This window comes from Nicotiana attenuata, unplaced genomic scaffold (genome assembly GCF_001879085.1).
Source record: "Nicotiana attenuata strain UT unplaced genomic scaffold, NIATTr2, whole genome shotgun sequence".
Classification (NCBI taxonomy): domain Eukaryota; kingdom Viridiplantae; phylum Streptophyta; class Magnoliopsida; order Solanales; family Solanaceae; genus Nicotiana; species Nicotiana attenuata.
This window is the reverse complement of record NW_017670253.1, coordinates 336,532-361,466: the sequence shown is the minus strand read 5'-3', so window position 1 is coordinate 361,466 and position 24,935 is coordinate 336,532. Positions and strand designations below refer to the sequence as shown.

The following is a 24,935-nucleotide window of genomic DNA, read 5'->3' as shown; positions in this document are numbered from 1 at the left end:
CAAAAAAAAAAAATAACAAATTCTGTTATGGATCTCTTCTTTTCTGCTCCTATTTTTCATTGTCTCATTGACTAGGTCAAAGCAGTGATGGGGGTATCTTTTTAAAACCTTTTTTTATTTTTTTACTGTTTTTGAGATGTCAACTTTTGACACTACTAACCCTACTCATAACTACCATAGCCTATAGGGTACAATGTCTTGCCTTTCCAATTTTTGGAAATGTTGAATTCAAACATATAAAAATGGTATAGCTTCCAATGCTCGAGGTCTTTGTTTTTATTCCCTTTTAACTCCTCTCTCTTTATCAGTTTTTGTGTGTGGTAGGTTGATATGTGAGACTAAACAAGTAGTAGGTAATACTGTTAAAATATGACAAGACAATAGCCAAGAGGTCATGAATTTGAACGAGCACAAGTTTAACCGTAGTTTCTTTATTGACAGTAGCATAATATAGTTGAAACATTTAGGACTCGTTTTGTTTGGAGAGATAGAAAGGATAGAAATAAATAGATAAGAGAAGAGAATCACATCTTTTTTTAAGTAGAGTATCCCAGTGGTAAGAGTACGATACATGATGTGTATATTAGGCACATGATACGGGTCCGAACCTTGATACAGACAAAAATATGGTATTTAAATAGAGAAGAGTAGAGGGACGGACCACCCATTATCCATCGTTGAAATTTCTCAGTTATCAAAAAGAAAATAGAGTTATACTCATTATTTAGATCTTATTCATTTCCTTTCATTCTAACAGTCCAACCCTAAAATTACTTGTTCTTTCAAGGGTTAAGATCTTGACTATTATATTTGGAAGTCCAAAAATTGTGCCGTTTCAGCCATTACCTTAACAAACAACAACAAAACTACCCTTCCATGACGCCCTATTGGTATGACTGAAAATGAAATGAAACAAATAAGATTCGAAATTTATGGATTCTAAATTTGTCATTTAATTCATAGCTCGTTTTAGTTACTAAATAAAATATTTATATCCTTGGAAAATACAGAATGTAAGGAAAACTTACTGGGTTTATCCGAACCTGTAGCTAATATTGTAGCTCTGCCCCTGGCTGCTACTACTCCACATCAGATTCCTCACATGACTTTATCTGACAAAGTTCAAAACTAGACACGCTCCGAACTGACAACCTTCCTCAACTGGCCCAACTACCCGTCTCCATTTCCCTCTTCCTATTAACGCTACTTCAGCTTTTGCATTCCAAAAGAATCTGTATAGCTTCTTATTAGCAGACACCAAAAGTAAAATTTCTTTCACTTGAAGAACATTTTTTATTTTTTTCTTAACACATACAGTATCCAAAACTCAAATAATCTGGATTCACACCGAGTAGACCTACTAGGAAATAAAGTTTCCCCTACTAGGAATTTCTCTATCTTTAAAGCACGAACATGCTTCTGGTTAAGGTGGAGCGATCCCAATTATCTCACCACACGCTTCGGTGTTTCTCACATGAAGAACTACTCCTTTCAAATCCACAGCTTCAACATTTTAAGTCCAGTCTAATAAATTTATAGAAAGGACAGTACATGGAAAGAATCCATGTTAAACCTAAATTCAGGCTGGACACCTTAAAATCAACTCATTTTATGTACAAAAGATTCATCTAACACCATAAAAACTAAGTGTAACAATATAAAGTGAATCAGAGTTATCCCCAAGGTACAGTGTTGAGAGAAAAAGGAGGTACAACAATACATTCTATATCAAATTGCCACAACTTTGGCCACTTTTTGCTCAAGAAAGTAGCCAAAAGACTACATATTTAAAGTTGTGGACAGTTGTTGGAAAGTTCATTTAAAATGTTGTCGTTCTTTATCAATCACATCGGATTCCCAGTCATCAATCTCCTCAGCAGGGTGTATTCTACTATCATTCTCAAGTTCTAACTCGAGCTTCAACTTAGACAGTTCAGCAGCTGGATCCAAGGACTTCCCTTTCCGAAGTTTTGGTGACTTGAAACTGGACTCCAGTGTCCCTGTTGTCTGATTGATAGCTAATGAAAGACTTCTTCCGACGTTCTCTCTCATCCATCGCCTTGGTGTTAGTACCACAGTTTCTGAAGTGGACGTAGAGTCAGCCCTTGGCGTCTGGATTCGTGGGAGAGCATCCAAAAAGCATGCAGAGTCATCGCTTATTGGCAGCTTAGGAGATGAAGAAGGAGTACTTTCAAGTGTCCCTTTTGATTTTGCCTCAGTCTTCCTTGCTAGGGTCTCAAGTTCCAGCGTTGGTCTATTAATGGATTCAAATTCTTCTTCGAGCTTTTGAAGAGTATCAAATAAATCTTTCAGTTTCTGATCACCTTTCCTGGTTAAAAGCCGTGTTATTAATCTTGGGGTCATTACAGAATGCAACCAACATTAGTTCATACATAAAACAAGTAAACAATAACACTTCATCACCTAGAAATCACGCCGTCTTGCCCATGAAATTGTCTTTTTATGCCGTCCACTACACTGAACACCGTAACTAACTGCAAATTAATTTTAGGAAAAAGATAAAACAGAACATCAACTGACGATAAATAGAGAGGGAAAGAGAGAGAGAATGAAGAATGAATTGAACAGAAAAAACACATAACAAGTTGGAGATAAAATAAATATTCTTCCGGTGGAGAATGATCATGCTCTTGAGACTAGTGAACAGATCAGAGAACGCCAGAGAAATAAATATCCATGTACCTTAGCCTCTGCATTCAGGTATTCTTCCTCTAGCCTTCTCTTCACTTCAACTGTTTCCATCTTCTCATTGTTCGTATTCTCTGACCTGGCAATCTGAATTTAGAAACGCGATTCCCCTTAGAAGGATACTTAAATAATGTGAATTATGATACCGTTTCAAGTTTTCTGCAAGCTCCCTAATGTTTGAAATAGAGGGGCCCAGCTCATCCTGTTAAGTGCAAAGGAAAAAGGTTTTCATAACACTCAGTTTCACTATTATATCACAATCGAAAGCATTAATCTTAGACACCCCACATGGAAACAACCATACCTTGTACATGGATAAGACAAGGATTGACAAGTTCACCAAATAATCTTCGCATTTGTCCAACTCATCACTTGACATTTGAAAAGCACATCATTAAGTAAACATTCTCCAGAAATCCTACTATTCAAGGATACATTAAATGCATGTCGAAATACTGGTACAGCTATTTTACTTTCACTCTTATTGCTACTCAGAAATTTAGCAAGCCAGAACAGTCAAATTAACACGGTAACACCTTTTTTCCATATAAAAAAGAAAAAGAACCCAAAGACACATTCAGAAAAGCTCCATACTTGACCTGCTTCTGCTTTTGTTGGATGTGAGAGGACTCAAAAGTCCAGGAGTCTTCTAAAAAACTAATAAATGCATCACAAACATCTGCTTCTGCCCGATATAAGGTCATTGATCTAGATAGCTCATCTTCCTGAATTTAGGATTGAAGATATTAGATCTTATTATAAGATGGTCATCCTGCAGACTACAAAATTATGCATTAACTTCATTATAACATAAATTCCTTGACCATAATGCTTCATCGTCGACCTACCTTCACCTTGAAGTGTTGAAGAATTTGATTATTAGCTTCATCAAACTGCTCTCTTTCTTCCCTAGCATTGTGAAGACGGGCATTTGCAGAAACCAATGCAACTTTGACCTGCACAAGTACTCATTGACACAATATGATCAGTGATAAGAGTGATGATCAGATGCTAACAAAGGCGTCTCAATAAAAGTTGTGGCCTAAAACCAAATTTTAATAAGGGGTCTTAATTTTTTTTTTTTTGCCTATAGTATAGTTATCTTGTAAAATATAGTATTAATATTACATTGGTTTCTTTCTTTCTGTGTATAGAGGAATTATCTTATAAAATATAATATTACTATTCACATTGGTAAGGAAATTCAAGTTAATAAGATGTTAGCCACGTATTTACAATTTGTTACCTTGGGTCTTATTATAATAAACGTTATTTATCAATATGAAGATGTGAGTATCTTAATTCAAAGTTCTAAAATATTTTTATTATTAAAAAATAGATAGTCTTTCTTTCCTTTTTATAAGTATTTTGTGTTTGTTTTTTATTTTTCTATAAACTTCAATATTGTCCAAGTGAAAATAAGATAGTAAATCCACAATTAAAAATATTTTTGGGTCCCCAAAATTTAGGTTGCCTAAAGCAAAGGCTTTACTAGCCTCCCCTCGAGCCACCCCCTGGATGCTAATAGTATAGCATTGTGTAGTTCATAGTCAACCTTCCACAAAAAATTCAGATTCTCAATGACCTAGGTCACGGGAGTAATTTCTGGAACACTCGTGATTGAATGTTGAATATCATAGACTATTTTCTTCCTGCTCCTCAATTCAGGTGACCATTTTTCAGGAATACTTTCCATAAACTATTTGCAGCTCAGGCAACTCGAACTTCATTGAAGCTGACTCATTTTACTCAAACTTCATTGAAGCTGAGTCATTTTATTTCCTTTTCATATTTTATTTCAGATGTCCCTTTTCTTGGAGGGAAAAGACTTGTTTCCATTAAAAATCTGATTATCCAATTTAAAACCTTTGGGCAATGGATTGAGTGATCCAGGACATTATAAACCCCTTTTGGGAACTCTTACATAACCGATGAGGGGCAAATGTAGCATTTTCGAACACCCTCTCACGTGTGTAACCCGGTTCTAGGGTTTACACATGGATTTGATTTTTTTCTTTTTCCCTTCTTTTTGATTCACTTTCCCTGGAGTAAAGAAAGAAGGCTCAACAGGAGCGGGGCTAGAGTTGAGAAATAGAGATTAGGCTCAACAGGCTATAAGTAGACTTGGAAGAGTGTTAGTTGACTCGATGGGCTGAATTTTGAGAAAGAGAAGCCAAGAGCAGCTCCATAGGCGCAGTTGAGAGAGAGAGAGAGAGAGAGAGAGAGAGAGAGAGAGAGAAGCCCAGAGCGATAGAACATTAGGAGGGAAAGAGACTGTGAAAACGAGCTCACCTAAGTTAGACTATGATACCATGTGAAAGAAAATGAACCTCCGGCACAAGTCAACCTCAAAATCTAGCTTATGAGATGTGGATTGTCCAAACCATACAATGAGACAAAAACTCATTCTTTCAACCAATGCATGACACTTAACCCCTCCGCTCCATCCCCCACACGTCCATAACTAGACATCTAGTGCATCGATAATATAACATGGGGCCCAACATTGGTAAACAAAGAATAAGGATGCGCATGGCTCTTATACCATGTGAAAGAATCTGAGCATCCCACCTCAAACCCTAAGGCATTTCTTTCATAGTTTCGAAAAAGTATCTCCAATAAGGACACACAAGTCCTGATTGGTTTGGCTAGTGAAGTTCAGAGAAAGCTTATAGAGTACTAGTAGGGATCTCGCAAGTGTCCATCTAGAGAAGTCTCTCACAGGTACTTAGCTACCTTTATCAGGCAATTGCTTGCTCCTGCTAAAGAAGTGTATACAAGTGATGCCATTCAGAAAATCTATAAGTAGGAAGGACTTCATTTAAGAAAAACTGAGCATAGTTATTACACACTGCACAATTTTACTAATATTAAGGATTAGTAGGCATGGATCCTTCCACTATGAATGTCATTGCTGAATCTGAGGTATACAAGACACTAAGGAGGCTCTGCTCCCCATTTTCAAGCGACTAGTACCTCTGGATCTTTCAATGAGAAGGTCAGACCACACTCCTCAGGAGATTACTGTGCCTATTACAGTAAGCCCAAATTCCCACAGTTTCTCTGCAGTAAGTGAAGGGCGTCTAGATTTTCTAACTTTTGAACTGCTCTTTATCATTCTAGAAACAAAAATACAGTTCAATGATGGTGTCTCCTTGCAGAGGAAAAATATATCTCGAGTCATTAACGTAATGCAGTATACTTCTCCATCCACTCGATTTAGACTCAAGAGTACTCCACTATCCCATCGCTATGTATATGAAGTGAGACCCAAACTTTTCTTTTACAAGCGTGGTGTCCGGGCTAGCTTGCACGTGCCTAGACTAATTCTACGGGGTACCTTCTACCTTCCACCAGTACATGTACCAGGTAACTATGTCCACCAAAGCTTGGAATGAGAAGAAATCACCTACAACTGGGGACCTAAACTTGCATAATTGACGAGCTACAATTAAGTAGTAGATGCAGATGAAGTGGCTCTACAGCCCAAGTAATGCAATAAAATCAAAATAGAAGATTAATAAAATGTATTTCACTACGACATACGCACTTTTGGTAAATAAAAGAATGCATTAGCTACCTTTTTGAGCTCTGCTTCAAGTTCATCTCTCTGATTCTCAAGTGCCTTAATTTCATCCTCAAGTTCCTAGAAAGAAAATCAACTTCAACTGGTGAGTACAATCTCGTCATCAAGAAAATTATCAACAAAGTGAATTTTTTTTATCCCATCCCAAGAATTAGAGGACACTGAGACACGAAAACATGTGGGAAATAGTTAGCATCGGTTGGCTCTTTCCAGTAATTGTGAGTCTAACTCAAAAGGAAATAAAAAATGAAAGAACAGATGAACTAATGAACAAAATCATCTGAGCACCCGTTCTTTTTGTTACATGAAGATTCAGAAACAGTAAGAAGTAAGGAAATAAATGTTAGTGTGCCAGGAAATTAAGATTCAGACAAGGAGATATGTGCTATGTTATGGAGCTTATAGTTAAAGGATCATATATACTCGGGCTCCCTTCGGATTTGGTTAATCCATGCATCAGTATAAATTAACTCTGTTTGGCCTCATTTAAATGTATAAAGTAATCATGTTAACACCTTCACTGACATATTAAAGATTTAAAATCTTTTCTCTAACAAACTTGCAATTTGACCCAGTAGTAGGAAAGATCAACCTGTGAATGTCCAATAGGAGCACGTCCAGGAAACCTTACCTTTTCAAGCTGGGAGATCTCGCCAGTTTTTACTATACGGAACTTAAGAGCTCCTTCCTTTTGGATTCTGCAGGGAAAAAATGGATGAAATCTGAGAATGTTTTGAAACAAGAACTGGATAATCCCACTAAAAGAAAAAAAGATGGCTCCTTCCATAGGAAATCCAAAATTTTCCATTAGGAATAACTTGTCTTTAATAAAAAGGTATGAGCATATTTCTATCAAATGCTAGTAAGTTTACAGTGTTAGAAGTATCTGAGCCATTACAGGAAAACTTAAATATAAGGCTACCCTTGGACTAGAAACTTCAGTAAACAGTAAGTTCCTTTTTGAGAAACATAAGTATAATTAAACAAAATTTGCACTGGTCGCCCATGATGTTTGCAATCACTCTAATGTACTAGTTAGCCTTTGCAAGATTGCTCTGAAATAGAGACACATAAGGATCATATGTTAAGTTTTCCTTCCACTTTCGCTTTTCAGTAAACCTCCACCTAAGATGTCGTAGTTAATAGTTATAGATCAAAACTGAAGCATTTGCAAAATAAAAAAAAATAAAAAAAAAAACTCAGTAAATTTTTTTCCATTGAGAGAGAGAGTGAGAGAGAGAAGGTAAAGATCACAGTGATTGCAAGTAAATATCATTTAGAAGTTCATTTTCAAAGAGAGAGAGAGAGAGAGTAGAAATGACAAAAGAGAGAAGCTCGAACCTGTTCTCTGAAATGCGCTCTTCAGTTTTTGAAGCAGAGCTTGAAAGAGACTCCGATAAAACCTTCAGCTTAAACACCTATTTATATAGCAAAGAGAAGACAGTTCAAACACGCAAAACAGATCCAACTATACCTTATGTAGAAGAGAACCTCCATAGGATTAATTGCCTTTTCCGGACTTCTTACTTGTTTTTTATTAGGAGAAGTCAACAATCATCATCCTCATTTTCTTCTACCCCTAGGGTTGCTCCAAATTCACTCCTCTGTCTTTAGTAATCTAGCACGTGCATAATTGGTTTTGATGTTTAGCTGATGATTATTTGTAATAGATTTTTTACTATAACAGGAAATGAGTTTTGGATGTATCAACGTTATTTATTTTTCAAATTTACTTCTTTGATCACTATGATTAGTGGTTGTGATACAGAAGAAGATAAGAAACTTGTCAAATTGATACAGATTTGTGTTTTTTGATTCTGATAGATTATATATTTATATATTAAACTTCAGCAGATCAGGTATAATTACCCCCTCTATATCAAATATTATTGTTCTTGTGGAGATTGAACCAGGTCATTTTTTGTGGTGCAAAGGTAGTAATTCATAGAATACTACTAGTGAGGGATCCCGTATTGAAAGATAAGCTAAGTGGATGTTATGTGGTTGTAGAGACGCCTCAATAAAAGCAAATGGCTCTTACAAGAAAGCAAGCTCCATAAGAAGTATCATCTCCAATAAAAGGTGATTTGTGTGGATTTTTTAGGCAGGTCTCGTGTCCAGGGTATAGGGCTGTGAGCAGAACCTCAGCCGATCTAATTTTTATGCATATATGGCACTTAAGATCCAGGAGAATTCAACATCATCATCTAGAAAGCATACCCTTTTGGACTGACTTTCAGGAATATCCCTGTTGAGCAAAGCCTTCTTCTGTAATAAAAGTGCTTCCAACTTGGACAAGAATTGTAGCTGAGAGACTGCTTCTTTCAATGCCTGCCACAGAAAATGCATCCAGTCTCAACAAAATTTGAAAAAGTTCCCATCAATTAAAATGAATCTAAGCTTATCCTGGAGACATTATGTTTCACAGTTACTTTGAAGAGGTAACTTTTGTTTTCATTTATATGCCTAAAGGATATGCCATAGTGGAAAACTGTAGATCCACATATGCTGCCAGGACTATTATAAGTGATCCATCCAATGGCTGACTATTTTGTTTTGGAAAAACAATAGCATAGATTTATTTCAGTGCACAGAGTGTTTAGAAAATTTTGACAATAAGAACAACTACATACAAAGATGCAGCGTCTTTAAAAAACATTAGCAACTACTTAACGACTTTAAATTGAAGTGTCTTACAAGTGTTTCGCTACATAATATGTACCAACATAGAATGACTTCCAACTATCTGGAAAACCCTCCAGTTATATAATTTTGTCTCAACGATTGCCTGTTCTTTATTGCGAGGAGTACGTACAGTTTAACATTATGATCTATTTACAGCTACCCAAAGTCAACACTAAATTTAGTTATAGATGACATCTAGGAAATGGGATTGTTACACTATTTAACATTCTTCTTGAATAAGTTTTCTGGGTTTTCCGCGTTTCACATAGAAGTGATGATGGGCTAAAACCAGAAAATTATTGAAAAAGATAGATGACTGTTAGAAAAGGAAGTACAATCAGATTCTGGACTAAGTATGGATGGGGGATGTGAGCTTAAGTAAAAGATTTCCAAATCTATATNACTAGTATCGTGAACGGTTAGGCGTCACTTCTTTATCTAACTGCTAGTCAATCGGATATTATGTTTAGTGTGTGATGTGCCAGGTTTCAGTCAGCTCCTAAGGAATCACATCTGACTGCAGTAAAGAGAATTATTCGATATCTCATTGGAACTGTCTCTCACGGATTATGGTATCCACGATCTAACAGTTTTAAACTAGAAGGTTTTTCGGATGCTGATCTTGCAGGTGATAAGAAAGACAGAAAAAGCACTAGCGGGACATGCCAATTACTTGGAAAGGCACTGATACCTTGAAACAGTAAAAAGCAAGGATCAATCACATTATCCACAACTGAGGCTGAGTATATCGCCATTGGACAATGTTGTGCACAATTACTATGGATGTCTTATCAATTGGGTGACTATGAATTATTCTTTAATCCCATTCAAATTTTCTGTGATAACTCTAGTGCTATATGTCTCTCTAAAAATAATGCGCATCATTCTAGGGCAAAGCATATAGACATCAAGCATCATTTTATTAGAGATCATGTTCTTAAGGGAAATATAGAACTATCTTTTGTTGGAACTGCTGATCAATTAGCGGATATCTTTATTAAGCCATTACTAGAGGACATATTATGCTTCTTAAGAGAATTACTTGGTATTATGTGCATTAATCATTAATATTAGGACCTATGTGTTACTATTATTTTTTGTATGCGTAATGTTCAAACTTTGTTGTTTTTTCTAATCATTAATTGCGCCTCCAATTTCCCTCTCTTTTCCTCTCTTTTCACATCAGTTACAGAGTTCAAAGAAAGAAAACCAATCATCACGTTTGTTCAACTGACACCCCTTCCTTTTCTGTTGGAACCTTCTTTTAATACCTGAAAACCTTTTTCAGTCTCCATCGTCCCCATCACCTAGAAACCCTCCCCAAAAACTTTCTCTCACCAAAAGCTCTTCCATGGCCAAATACTCAAAAAGTCCTTCTGCTTCTACCAGGAAGAGTACTCGCTCCAGAACAAAACTCCCATCTCAACCTCCAGAATAAGTAGACATAGGGTCTGACCATTCGGAAGGTTTTGCCTCCTCTCAGGCGGACCTCTCAGATCATTCTCATACTGTAGGAGAAAAAGCCCTGGGAAAAAGACCTATGGAAGAACCCCCTGAATCCTTTACTCCAAAGAAGTCGAAAATAGATCTCTCTAGTTCTTTAGAGACTCACCTAAATTTCTGGGATTCTCCAAACAAGGATTTTTTCATTGCTTTGAAAGACAAGCCAATTGCTCATGGGAGGGTGTCGACCTTGATGACATGGAAGCCCTAAATTGTAAGGTAAAAGATATGTTTGTTCATCAGGACTGGTCTAAATTCTTTTCTGTTCCCCCTCCTAAAGTCTATGAACCCATAGTGTAAATGTTTTATGCAAATCTTCGCTCTAGTAAGTCTGATAAGTTGGAATCCTTAGTGTTAGGGAAACGCATTGTTCTTGATTGTGCCATGTTTGATTTAATTTTCCAGTGTAAGTGTTCTGGTTTTCCCATGCTTTTCAAAAATTCCTAGCCTAATGATTTTGAAATCACTTTTGATCAAGCAAAACGGTGTATTGCTGAGTGTCCATCTGAATCTCTCCCAAAGCAGTTAGGTCCAAGTGATGTTAGTTTTGAAACTCGTGTTCTAGCCCACATTGTTGCAACTACTCTGATTCCTCGCACTGGCTCTTTCTCCATCTTCTCTCAAAGAGATACCTTTCTTGTCTATTGCCTAGTGACAAAACTCAAGATCAAATTATCCTCCTGGGTCATCAATTTATGATTGAAACTGCTGATAATCCCACCAGTATGCCTTATGGCATGGCCATCACTCACATTTTGGAAGCTCATAATATTTCCATCTCTGAATATCCCTTCATCTCTGTTTCAAAATCTTACAATTCTAGAGCGTTTGCGAGTATGGGGCATATATGTGTGAAGGGCTCATGGGTTAAGAAACAAGAAGGTGAGGTCAAACATGCTCAACCTGATCCAAAATCCAAACCCTCTGTTTCCCATCACAGTCCCAGTGTCCCTGACCTTGCTGAGAAGCTAATTGCCATTGACAATCAGCTGTCCGCCATCAAAGATCTTCTTACTGCTACTCAGTCCACTGTTGGAGATATTCATGCAATCTCCAAAGAGACAGGGTCTGATGTTTCAAACCAGTGTCCCTGACCTTGCTGAGAAACTAGTTGTCATTGACAATCAGCTGTCAGCCATCAACAATCTTCTTACTGCTACTCCGTCCACTGTTGGAGATATTCATGCAATCTCTAAAGAGACACGGTCTGATGTTTCAAAGATAAGAGTTGCAATTTTCAGAGCTAGGGAAAACGCAATCAAGGCATTCAAGGAGGCACACGACAGGCTTGATGGAGTGACTGTCTCAGCCAATGCCAGGTTTGATCAACTGAAGAAGGCGATTTGCAACACTCTTACTTATTTCTTGCGTCGTTAATGTGGAAGTTTTAGACAATATTTTTTGCTGTGCTGTTTTGGACTGGATAACCAGTCGTTGGATGATTTCTTTTTGTTTCTATTTGTGCTGTTTAGACAATATGTTTTGTTTTGCCATAACTCTGCAAGCATATCATGCTATAAATCGTGTTTTAGTATATAGTTTGTTGTTATCTTATCCCCTCTTTGGTGATGCCAAAAAGGGGGAGAAAGGATATATGTATATTCGTGCAGGTACATCCATTGCAGGGGACTATAGAGAAGTAGACTATAGATATTACAGGAGAAGCTGACTAAAAGAAGTCTGCAACGACACTTCTTGAGGGGGAGTCAGAGATCCTGCAGAAGCAATAGACTAAAGGAAGTAGTCTCAACAGCACCTATTGAGAGGGAGTCAACTGCACTCATTGAGGGGAGTAAAATACAGGGAAGTCAACTGATGTTTACATATATTATTTTGTCATCACCAAAAAGGGGATTGTTAGGTTTTAGTTTTAATGATGAAAAATAATATAATTGCTTTTGGTATAGGGACTCAAGGAAAGCATCCAAGATCGAAGAAATCAAAAGGAAGGAATCAATCAAACAACTAAAGATCCGACAAGGAAATCAATCAGAGATTGATTGAAGCGGAAAAGAAGCATCGAAGATCTTGCAAGATGATCAATCAAGCTGCTATTACTGAAAGGACCAAAAATCAAGGAGAAAATCCGGCGCTATCAAGACCTGTATAAGGAAAGCTATTAAAGTCCTCTCATCAAGGAAGAGCAATGGCAAATAACCTTATTCTTGGAAAGAATCAATTTCTTTCCAAGGATCAAATCTCTTGGGTTGGCAAATCTCTTCAGCAACGGCCTCTTACAAAGTATTTATACACATCATTAAGCCTTAGACAGATATACTTTGATCGAACCAAATACCCTCTCCTTGTTCTATTGCAAACAAACATTGTAGCTCCACTAGATCTGTTGTGTAACAAGTTAGAGAAGAAAGAGAGAAAAATACTGGTGAGGTTTTGTATCAAAAAGAAACGAGTGACATAGAAACTGAGCCATTGGTGTAAACCACGCCATTCACGTTGTACTCGAGAAACTCATTCACTGAAAGAGAACTCCCTTGAAACCCAAGCGGACTGGACTAGGATTCACATTGAATCCGAACCAGTACAAAAATTCCGGTGTCTTTACTTCGTGCACTTTATTTCTGCATCTTAAATTCTGCTCTTATTATTATCTCGTTATTACATCTAGTCGACTAATTAGAAAACTAGTCAACTTGTAGTGATTAAAATATAAAAATAAACAATTCACCCCCCCCCCCCCCTCTCTCTTGTACTTTCAAGTAATTACTCTACCTCCCAAGCAAAAGTACAAGAATGAGAAGAGGATCATGCCTGCTATTTAGCATTGAATTATGTTGCTAGAAAATTGTCTTTTAACTGTTAGAAAGGAACTTTTCATTTATTTAATGATGCCTCTCCCATAAATACGGCAGTTTCACCATATAAATTATAAGTGCCTTATAAGACTACTCTAATGCGATCACAGCAATACATTTGTTACTTCATCATTTAGTAATCTCTTTTTGCTCAACCCTTTACTCTTTACTACTACCACAGACCAATTTATCTGTAAAGTCTGCATATATATGGAAAGGAATCATGTTGTCAAGTTTCGGATACCTGATCTTTTATTTAATGCATCAAAGATACAGCTCTATGTTTTTTTGAATATTATTCAGCTATCCCTCACTCCATTTTAATTGCTTTTTCTGACCTCATCCCATTAATGGCACCATATTAATGGCAAGTTAAACAACATTTTCTTCATAAACAACATTTTGTCCATTGAGTATGGAGTATTTATTCTTCAAAACACTACTCGCTCATCCCTCTTTATATCACAAGTATTTATGGGAAGTTGAGAATCTCTTCTGCCATGATGTGTTAATATTTTCTTAGCAATTTAATTTCTAAATGCGTGATACACTACTTCCCATAATATCTCTTGAACATACAGATTTTACGATGAAAAGTCAAATGGACCAATTCCAAGTCAAACAAAGATCTTAAGCTCATTAAGTATAATAATCAGAAAAGAGATAGCTATTTATCAGACAAGAGGAGACAAGTCAAAGTTTAGAAAGAAAGCTCATATTTTATGGCTAAGATAATAAGTCTCAAGCCTTTTGTTCCTCCACCAAGAAAATTTTCTAGTTTCTCAACTATGTTCTCTTGAAAATACATTATCAGATAGAATAATTTGGTAAAGAACAAAAAGGGGGAAATGGAATCCAACTTGCCTCTGCATTAGTTGCAACACTAGACGAGTCCTTATCATCTTTGCTTGAAGGCAGTTGTAATATCATCTTGTCTAGTTTTTGATGTATGTTTGAGACTTCAGAATCTATTCTGGTCGCAGATCACATAAGAAGAGAAATTATATATTGCAGTTTGTGCAGGCAAATAGCAAAAGAAATGCATGGCTATCAACAACAACATAGCACTATGCTACAGAATAGCTTAACTATTTAGCTGTGAGTCATAAGAGAATAATGTAAATGTTACTACTATTGCTTAAGCACTAAATATTATGGAAGCATGAGTTATTGCAGAAGGTCTCGTTACTGTAAGAAGCTTCTTTTCTTAACTTATATCATCCGGTCTCTCTGTAGAGAGCAGATAGGTTATGTTTTAAAGATGATAAGGTAATCTTCTTCACTACTCTCTAGGGAAAGCAAGCACTTGTTATAGCTAGCTATTCATGGGTCAAGACCACTGGCGGAGCCAGAATTTTCGTTAAGGGGTGTCAAAATATATAAAAATAAACATACCAAGAAATTAGGGGAGTCAATACATAATATATATACATATAATTTATTTTTTTACCTACCTACACAGTGTATTTTTCCCACGAAGGGGTATCATTTGACACCCCTTCCTATAAGGTGGCTCCGCCACTGGTCAAGACCCTAACAAGACCAGAATTTAGGTCTTTGATATCAGTCTTCTTATCAATGCAATCAGGAAATACTGCAAAATCTGGATTTACTGCCAACGTTCCAAACATAGATTGACTTTACACCATCATTAAAATATGGGTTGAAAAGGCGAACTGCTTAGTATTTGCTGGGGGAACATGAGGGACTTAGAATTAGCTTGTCAATTTTTGGAAAATATCTTTATTTTTTTTTTAAATTGGAGAACAGAAAAAAGAATTATAAGAATTTTACTGAGATTGGTAAAAGTGGATCCGGTGTCACTTTTGGTTCAGTATAACATGTTTGGGAGAAAAACCTCTTTCCTGGAATGTGGACAATCTGCATCTGAATGACAAGAAAAGTGGACTTCTATTGGGATGCAGGGAGTAATATCTAAACATCCTGACAGGTCGTGGAGCTCGTAACACTTAAGGTTTCCAGTCCACGTTTGGGAAAGGCTTCTCTAGTACAGCAACTCTCCTACACAATGGCAGACAAGTCCTTCACCCGTAATGACATGCACCCATCAAATTTTCATACGAAGCTTTAACTAAGATATCACAAAAATAGTGAAAGCAAAATTCCTACATTTATCAAAAGTCAGAAAATTAGCACGAATTCTTGCCTCAGAAAGTTGATCTTAGTACTAAAAAAGATTTCTATGAAATATTAAGTTTATTGTCCAGACCATTAAAAATATAAATATTATAGATAGTCACAAATATACATCTACTGGTATAGGTTAAAAGAAGTGAACCCAAAAAAAGAGAATAAGCTATGGCAGTAATCCCAATAGCTTACAAGAATTAGCCTATGGTGATAAAACTTGAGGTGGAAGGTACATAGATGTACAACAGAAGTGGTGTGTATACACAAGTATCAATGAACCAAAAACCGGTATTGGACATGTGAAAAGAAAAGGAGTATAAACTTTTCGCGTCATAAGAATGAACTTGCATATAAACATGGAGAAAAATTCCGGCATGATAGAAGGATAAAAAATCTTCACACCTCACTATATCTGCATTTATTTTCAGCCCAGCAATTGCACCTTGTGCATGGAGAAGCAGCTCTTCCTTCTTTGCCTGGGATGAAATATGTGAAGATGGATGGACTTACACTTTTGTTTAGTTGATAACATACCAACCATAACTCTTTAGATCCTAAGAGCAACATCACTACTGGACATGCATAAGGAGTTTGTTCCCTTACCAGCACTTCTTCTTTATAGCTTGAGAAAGTTTTTGCCAAAACTTTTATGCTGCTCATGGTTGCCTCACGGACTTCTTTCCCGCCCATAAGACAGAGCCTAAAGAGAGTATAAAATAGATCAGAAACCAAAAAAAACTGGTATTACTTCTGTTTATCATTTTCCCTCAAGTTCAGCACACATTTCTGAAGTGACTCAACCATTCAGATAACTGATTGGTCCGAGTCCATCCAAGTAGGAGCCCAAAAGAAACTTGAAGGATCAATATTGGAAAAATCACCCGAATATCTCCATAAGTAAAGATATTTCTTCTGTGTCAGGTGCTTCAAGAATCTGTGTAAAACAGAAAAGTTAAGACCAGTTTATCCCCATCAACAGAAAGCATTGTTACTGAAAGATGAAGCAAAACAGTCAAGATGATATAGCAGTCTCTATAGTTGACATTATGCTTCTATCACGAAAGTGGAACTACACATGCAAGAGTGAAAGTGCCATAAGCTCCCCAGTGAGGGACACCTTTTGCATTTCTTCTTCGATGAAAAGCCATAGTCAAAAAAAGGAAACAGTAAACACTCAACAGCAGACAGCAGTAACATTTTACTAGCTTCCCATTATCCAATCACGTTAACAAGATTTGTGTTAAAAATCAAATAAAGTGATATATATAAGATGCAATTTCAGTGAATTGTCATTTACTGATCTCATCTTCTACGGAATCGATCCTCTTTGACTGTACAAGAATATGTGGAGCTCAACATGTCTGGAAGCACAGGAGAACGTTATATTATTACCCTTACTCGATACTGGGTCATTCATGGCATTAATATACATATCACCTGCGTACACTTCTGTTTCTCATTTACCCTTACCTTATGCAGGTAGAGAGGCTATTTCCCGTAGACCTCCGGCTCAGTCCAACACAGTCACAGCATTGAAGCGACAGATATATAGTAATGAAAAGAGTCATGGAAAAGCAACAACAACAACAAAATAGTAACAAAAACCAAAGCAGAAGCAACATATGATAGTGATAGACATCCAGGAATACGACAAAATAAGAGTATTACTAAAACTACTAATAAGGACAGGAAGAAATCTCTACTACCTACTAACCTAATTCTCGACCTCCACAACTTCCTATCAAGGTCTTGTCCTCAGTAAACTAAAGAAGTATCATGTCCTGCCTAATCACCTTTCCTCAATACTTCTTCAGTATTCCTCTACCTCTCCTCAGACCCGCCATAATTAACCTCATACAACTCCTCATTGGGGCATCAGTGCATCTCCTCATCACATGCCCGAACCATCTCAACCTCACTTCTCACGTCTTATCCTCCACGGCGGCCACCCCCACCTTTTCACGAATATCTATGTTCCGGACCTTATCCCTCCTAGTATGCTTACACATCAACCCTCCTCTAATACGGTTTGACATCCTCGTTAATCTCTCTGTTACTTTGGATTACTGACCCAGGTACTTGAAAGTACCCCTTGGGGATGACTTGTCTATCAAACCTCGCTTCCACCTCAACTTCCCGAGTTACGTAAGTGAACTTGCACTCCATGTATTCGGATTTAGTCCTGCTCAACTTTAAGCCTTTGGACTCCACAGTCTGTCTCCAAACCTCCAACCTTGTGTTGACTCTGCCTCGTGTCTCGTCAATCAGCACTACATCATTTGCAAATAACATGCACCATGGCACCTTCCCTTGAATGTAACACGTCAATACATCCATCGTCAAGGAGCATAAGAATGGGCTAAGAGCTGATCTCTAGTGCAACCCCATCACGATTGGGAAGTGTCCCGAGCCTCCTCCCATTGTCCTAACCCAAGCCTTAGCACCATCATACACAGGGGTGGACCCACCTTATAGGAAGGGGGCCAACTAAATCCGCTTTCTCGAAAAAATTAATTATTTTCACCGCTGAATTTCATCGGAAAAACATGAAATTCTTAAATGTGATTGTACCTGAACCCGCTTAACACAAGCTGGCCTGCAGAGCAGCGGTCAAGGGGGTTCAAAATGCAACTAAGGTCACAAGTTCGAATCTCTGCTAAAGCAGCAAAGTCATATTATGAGTGTTCTATCTTTTAGCAATTCCTTGTTTACTATTTTGTCTTTTTCTCCTACTTCTCTTGATGATTTCTTTTCTTTGCTTATATCCAACAAAAGCCATACTTATTAAACTATATTTTAATTCAAAAAAATTAAACCTTGGTTCTCTTTCATAATTTTTGCTAAAACATGAGAGTGCTTTGTTGAAATTACTTGTAATTTGCCAATTTAGTTTTAGTTTACTTGATGTTGAAATTATTAATTTGTGCTATATTGAAAATTAGTTTGGTGTATAATCTCTTTTACTTTGAACATTTGTATTAATTAATTTTAGTCTATAACTCTATTTTAGTGTCTTCTGTTTGTAAATACTTTACTATGTTAAATTTCTTAGAGTTATCACAATTTTAAGTTGGTTAAAAATCTTTTAATAAAATTAATTAATTTTCGAATTTGTTGAAGAGAATTTGGCTAATTTATATAGATAAAAAAATGTAAAAATAGAAGTAAATCCTTTTACAAGAAATTCCCTACTTTGTTGAAAAAAAGAGTGTAAATGACTTCATTTTGAGGTCACATGATGAACAAAAAAGAGTAGTGAGCAAATTCTATTTATCGGTGCCGCTCATACGATTGGCTACCATGGTCTTTGATTGAACCTGCTTGTATAAAATCTTGGGTCTGCCACTTATCATGCATATCCTTAATCGCCCTAGTGTACGCCACAAGAACACCTCTAGCCTCGAAGCACTTCCATTGTCGTACACTTTTTCAAAATTAATGAATACCATATGCAAGTCCCTCTTCCTCTCTCTATACTACTCCACCAATCTCCTTATAAGATGAAAGGCTTCGGTAGTCGATCGCCCCGGCATAAAGCCGAATTGGTTCTCGGAGATAGACACACTACTCCTCACCCTCATCTCCACCATCCTCTTTCAAATTTTCATAGCATGGCTAAACATCTTGATAATTTGGGAGAGTATAGTGGAGATGAGGGTAAGGAAGAATGTGTCTATCTCAGAAAACCGCACAAAGGCTCATTTAAGGCACACTTAAGCCCTGAAGCTCAGAAAAGCTCAAGGAGGGCGCTTCACCTCGCTTAAGTTGCTTCAGTGTACGGCAAGGCACTAAGGCCCGCGTCTCATTTCCCACGAGTTCTCTGTTGACTCAAGCGGCACTAAACAACAAATATAATCAAAAATAACTGTATGAGCTGCTAAGCTAAGCACTATGAATGAACTTGTTACTTTGCTCTTGAATTGCATATACATTTTTATTCTTTTCCCTCATTGCGCCTTTTTAACCGAAGCCCACACTTTAAGTGTGCTTTGCGCCTAAAGGCCCAATAGATCTAGAACGCTTTTTAGAGCCTTTCGACTTTGACAACACTGATGTCGGGGCAATCGATTACTAAAGCCGTTCATCTTACAAGGAGATTGGTGGAACAATATAGCGAGAGGAAGAGGGACTTGCATATGGTGTTTATTTATTTGGGAAAAGCGTACGACAAAGTCCCACGGGAAGTTCTATGGAGGTGCTTGGAGGCTAGAGATATTCCTGTGGCATACAATAGTGCGATCAAGAATATGGATGATGATGCTAAGACCCGGGTTAAGACAGTGGAGGAGATTCGGAACGCTTCCCAGTCATGATATGGTTGCACCAGAGATCAGCTCCTAGCCCGTTCTTATTCGCCTTGGCGATGGATGTATTGATGCGTCACATTCAAGGGGAGGTGCCATGGTGCATATTATTTGCAGATGACATAGTGCCGATTGACGAGACGCGAGGCGAAGTCAACGCAAGTTTGGAGGTTTGGAGACAGACCCTGGAGTCCAGTAATATATATAGCTCATCTACATTACAACAATTTACAAGTGCAAGAGTTTCTCTAAAATAGATATCTATTGATCAGAGCACTTCTATTGAGTCTAATTTTAGGAGATATAGAAGTGTAAGGATATGATTAATAACATGATTACTAGTCATAGGAGATGTAATGCTTATGGTGAATTTAGAACTTTATTCTGTCAGTCTGATATAACTTAAAAAGAAAAAAATAAGAAGACTTGATTAAAATTATAGCAAAGATGAAACTCCTCCCTCCAATAGAGCATTTCACAGTTAAGATTGGAACAAAGAACCTACAGTTGCAGAATTCATAGATCAATAAGTCAGAGGATCCATACAAACAGGAAATGCTCAAGAAAGGACCACAGGAACATCTTTTACTAACTTCCCAATGTCCAATCAAGTTAACAAGACCCCTTGATTAAAAAAATTAATATGATGTGAAATTACCTACTTCACAATAATCCGCAAGTGCAAGATCAAGTTTTTTTAAGATAGACGTCTAGTAATGAGAGCATCTGTGTCGAGTCTAATTTAGGAGATGAAAGACTAAATAATTGGGAGGAACCACACAACAAACTCATGAAGGGTTGCTTCAGGTTAGTCAAAACCCTAGCTCAAAAGAAGGAACAACGAGGTCAGCTTTGAGGTTAAACTATACCATGTAGAGGAGCAATTTCAAGTCATCAAAAAGGATGGAACACCAGCTAGCTGAGCTGTTTTTTAGCTTACCATGGAAAGTATCATGCCTTCAAGAGCTTGACTGCTAAGAAACACATCTCTAAAATTCAATGGTTCTCCACCAAGATCAGGATCATAATATAGAACCTGTCCATGGTAATTTAAGCAAATAAATGAGCAACCTAAACTACATGATGCAAGAATGTTAAACTCAAATACAAATCAAAATCATCAAGAAGTTGATATATGATCACAAATATAGTTTATAAGACGAATCCATTTGGAATTGGAAAATAGAAAATATATATCTCGCCGTTGAGGATACTCAAAGGCCCAACTGCTACACTTTTACGTCTAAGAAATGATGTGCGAGAGAGAATTACAATGCTCTCATGATACAATAAGGTACGGAGAGATAGTAATGACAAGTATATGGCTAGGTGGCTTGCCATATCCTGGGTTGAAAATCAGATAACTAAGAGCTAAATTTTGCAATTGTTACTATGTATATTTTACATGAATTCAACCTAATTTTCCAAGCTTTTCACTATGAAAGGTAAAGTACGAATTCCCAAAGCTAATACAATGGAGGCATCTGAAGTAGAGCTGAAATCAGGTAAATATTGGCCTCATTATGTTGTAGGTTTCCTGAAGATGAGTCATAAATGGAATATTAATATCCCCCATAAAGCTGGACAAGAGTCAAGACCATACAAAATGGACAGCTTTATGACTTACTCACCAAAGTCGGCTCGCGAGGAGAATTCTTGCTATCATCGGTGGTATAAATAGAATCAATGCTCTTTGGGGAAGAAACAGGTTCACTAACAGGCAGTGCTAGTCTCTCGATCTCTTTCAGAGCAACTAACCATCTTCGTAGTAGCTGAACTCTCTCCACACCTCTACATGAAACAGAAAGTTCTTCTAATCTTTTCGCTGCTTGCTTAAAATTTTGATAACTCCGAGACCCCTAAACCACAAGAAAGTACCAAGCACTTAGTTAAAGAACATAATAGGAAATCCTTGCTAATTCAATCAATCAACTATGAGTCAATCCCGATTCATTTTTTATATGAATCATCTGCATCCATTCCGCTTTCAGTCAGGAAATCCTTGATAATTAGTTGGGGAAATTTAATTCTTTTTCTGAAGAAAAGCTATTAGAACAGAGAAGTGAACATCAAGAACATAACTGTGGCACTTGAAAGTTGACCAAATCAGACATATTGTGTGGCAAGAGTTGCAGACAGTATCTCCTCTCTTAGGGATTTCCAACAATTTCAAAAGCTTCGTATGCACTCGTATGTAATTGTGTATACTTAAATTAATCAGAATCCAATAGTCTCCATAAATTGCTGTCAATATTCAATAAGAACTGTTGAAGGTAGACATTGTATGTCGCTTTCCACATCAATTTTAGAATAAAAGGCGGTAATTTCTAGCATTAGTAAAATCCAACAAAAAGCAAACTTTTACTAGTAGCTAGCTCATGAGGTGCAAATATGATTATTGTTATCCAAAGTGGTATGCTGCATATAAAGACAACAAAGAAATGTGATAGCTACAACAGTATCCGGTTCCATCCAAAAAAGACGAATACTACTCAAAAGCAAATCCAGAATCTAAAGTCCTAATAAACCAATTAATACAGTATACATATATTTAAATTTGAATTTTTTATATACAAATATACAGTCCAGATTCCAAGACTTATATGTAGGATCATACACAGATTTTTCCTAAAAATTTCTTTTAAGTTTTTCAATGTACACATATTCATAACAGACACACACACACACACACACCATATGTGTAATATCTACATCTATATTAATTATAAAAGCACAAATGTTAGGAAGCTAAATGTTAAGAGACGAAAATATCCCCGAAAAATTGATCGACCTTTTTGCCTGTTAAAGTTAATATTTCCTTTATGTAGTAATTTAATGATGGGTATAAATATAATTTTGGGTTAAGACTAAGTAACCTTCTACATTCTAAAATATACAATTTTCCTTCAAAGAAACAACTTCATAATTGATTAAAATTATAATATTTAGAATTTTAATAATTACTATGAGAAAAGTTGGCAAAGAAAAATTCTACAAGCACGTAAAAGACTTGTCATATTATATATACAAGCACTGCCCTAATTATACATGAGTTTACATTAATTGTAGAAGTTTTAGAACTTTATTTCTTGTCCCAAAGTTATGTTTCTTATTTGATAAGAATATAAATTCAACTAAACATTATTTACCAAAAACCAGACCTAATAGACGAACTTCTTTAAAGTTAAATTAGTCAAGGCCTCCTTCATACTCATTTTAATCGGACAATTTGATTTGACTTAATCATCTATACAATGCCATATTTATTTTTCTTTATAAAATTTGACATGATAATATTTCACTTCAATAAAAACTAAGATCAAAACAACACAGGAATATAACTACGTTTAATTCAATCTTTTGGCGGTATTGTTCATTTATTACGGTTAGTCTTTCTTTCGATCTTCTTGTTTTGTAGCAATCATGATGGATATATGTGCTTCCAAGCATGTGTTTATCCCCAAAATTCAACTTTCACCACAAAATGAAGGATATCCTCTTAAATTTGTCCAGAAATAATTGCGCGTATGCTTGTGTATTGCAATGACGATAAATAAAAGACCTAGCCAAATAAGTTCAAATGTTGGACTATAGATGTGCAAGATATTTTACTACATTGACTATTATATATTGCATTTTCAAGAGGGATATCAATGTCGACAACAAGAGTTCTAATAACAAAGCATCTAAAATATCATAAGGGAACAAACACCAAAAACATCATATATAAAGAAGTATTAGATAAGATACGGTTACATTTTTTATTTTTATATTATAAGTATATATATCATTCACAGGTTCAGACGATGATGTCAAATCATTTTAAATTCAATTATTATGTAAGTGTAATCACATTTGAAGATAGTTACAGTTTCTTCCACATCAACTATTGCGGTCATACAGATAATATTCTAAGTAAATTTAATATTTGGTTCCTTAATTCATATAAAATTGATTGAGAATCTACATGAAATGTATTAATATCAAAAAATTTAGTGATCAAACATCAACGTGCAATTATTATCGTGCAACGCATGTTCGTAGAAACTAGTGGACATGTGTGTGTGTGTTGAATTAGCCTCTTATGAAATTTCATAAAATTTTCAATATGCATGTTTCGGTCTAAAGCCCTAGACCATATGCTGGATTGTACATTTTCTTAAATTTTCAATATACACAAACATATATGATTTGGACATAAATATATACATACATACATGTAGATATGTGTGCGCACGCGCCTGTGTAGTCCGATTCTAAGGATTATATGTTGAATTAGCCTCTGCTCGGAATTTCTTAAAATTTTCTGTATACGTATACTCAGTCTGAGTCTAGACATATATGCTGGATCACATATGCATATTTTTAAAAAATTTCAAATGTGTAAAAACACATAGTATTAGTTTGAGACTTATATGCTAAATTCTCGTATATGAATTTGTATGTATGGAGAGAAGAATGGGGCATACAGAACGATCGAGGAATAACTTGGCGCCGCCAGAAACGGCATTAGAGGCTTGTTGGACAACGGAATCGGCGTAGTAACGAAGGTTGCGCGAGAGGTTTCTGTTGCCGGCGCCACCAACTTCTACTGCTTTGTTCACCGCCGATCTCAGCCATGACATTGCCGATCAATTTGCTTTTCTGGTTCGAATTTGTTGAGGAAGACGAAGAAGCGGAGGAATGAGACATTGAGGATTTTGGAATTAGTTTTGTGTGTAACGAAAATGCGGAAAAGGTACAGATTGTTCGGTAGTTCGGGTCTCTTGCCTCTCCTTTCGCGCCTTCTCTTTCCTCCCTTTTTATGTGTGCGTGCTGCGGATATTCCTAAACAAGTTAGTACTAATACTTTTTTGTGTGAAATATCATAAATAGCCATTTTGGTAATTCAAAAATAGGGATGTTTTCAAAAGTAATCAAAATTTAGTCACTTTTTTATGAAAAAATAAACTCTGAACAAAAATACCCTTAAAATTTTGGAAAAAATTCCAGCATAATATGTTGGAATTGGAATTTTTTACATATGAGATTCCAGCATATGAATTTCATAATGTGTTAGGAGTTCCAACATAATATGCTGGAAGTTTATACGCTGGAACTCCCTAATCCAGCATATTATGCTGGAACTTCCCATGTGTTCAGCAAAACAGTGGCTATTTTTCAATAACTGCAAACGCTGGCTAT

General features: G+C 36.4%; 1 protein-coding gene across 2 annotated transcripts; it reads right to left on the bottom strand.

The window, feature by feature from the left end:
• Window positions 1-1,614: 1,614 nt before the first annotated feature.
• On the bottom strand, window positions 1,615-24,542 carry LOC109236739 (paramyosin-like). 2 transcript variants are annotated; one of them, XM_019402954.1, is made up of 18 exons: window positions 24,221-24,542; window positions 21,383-21,610; window positions 20,692-20,787; window positions 16,329-16,381; window positions 16,051-16,147; window positions 15,850-15,923; window positions 14,161-14,269; window positions 8,516-8,626; window positions 7,637-7,713; window positions 6,927-6,993; window positions 6,290-6,355; window positions 3,558-3,665; window positions 3,304-3,434; window positions 3,014-3,080; window positions 2,856-2,911; window positions 2,704-2,788; window positions 2,425-2,495; window positions 1,615-2,329 (listed from the first exon to the last, which is right to left on the bottom strand). In XM_019402954.1, the coding sequence occupies exons 1-18, from the start codon at window positions 24,374-24,376 to the stop codon at window positions 1,816-1,818; spliced, it is 2,166 nt and encodes a 721-aa protein (XP_019258499.1). In that variant the 5' UTR covers window positions 24,377-24,542; the 3' UTR covers window positions 1,615-1,815. The 2 variants fall into 2 exon arrangements, with proteins under 2 accessions (XP_019258499.1, XP_019258500.1); XM_019402955.1 differs by having other exon boundaries at window positions 2,238-2,324.
• Between the last annotated feature and the right edge of the window lie 393 nt (window positions 24,543-24,935).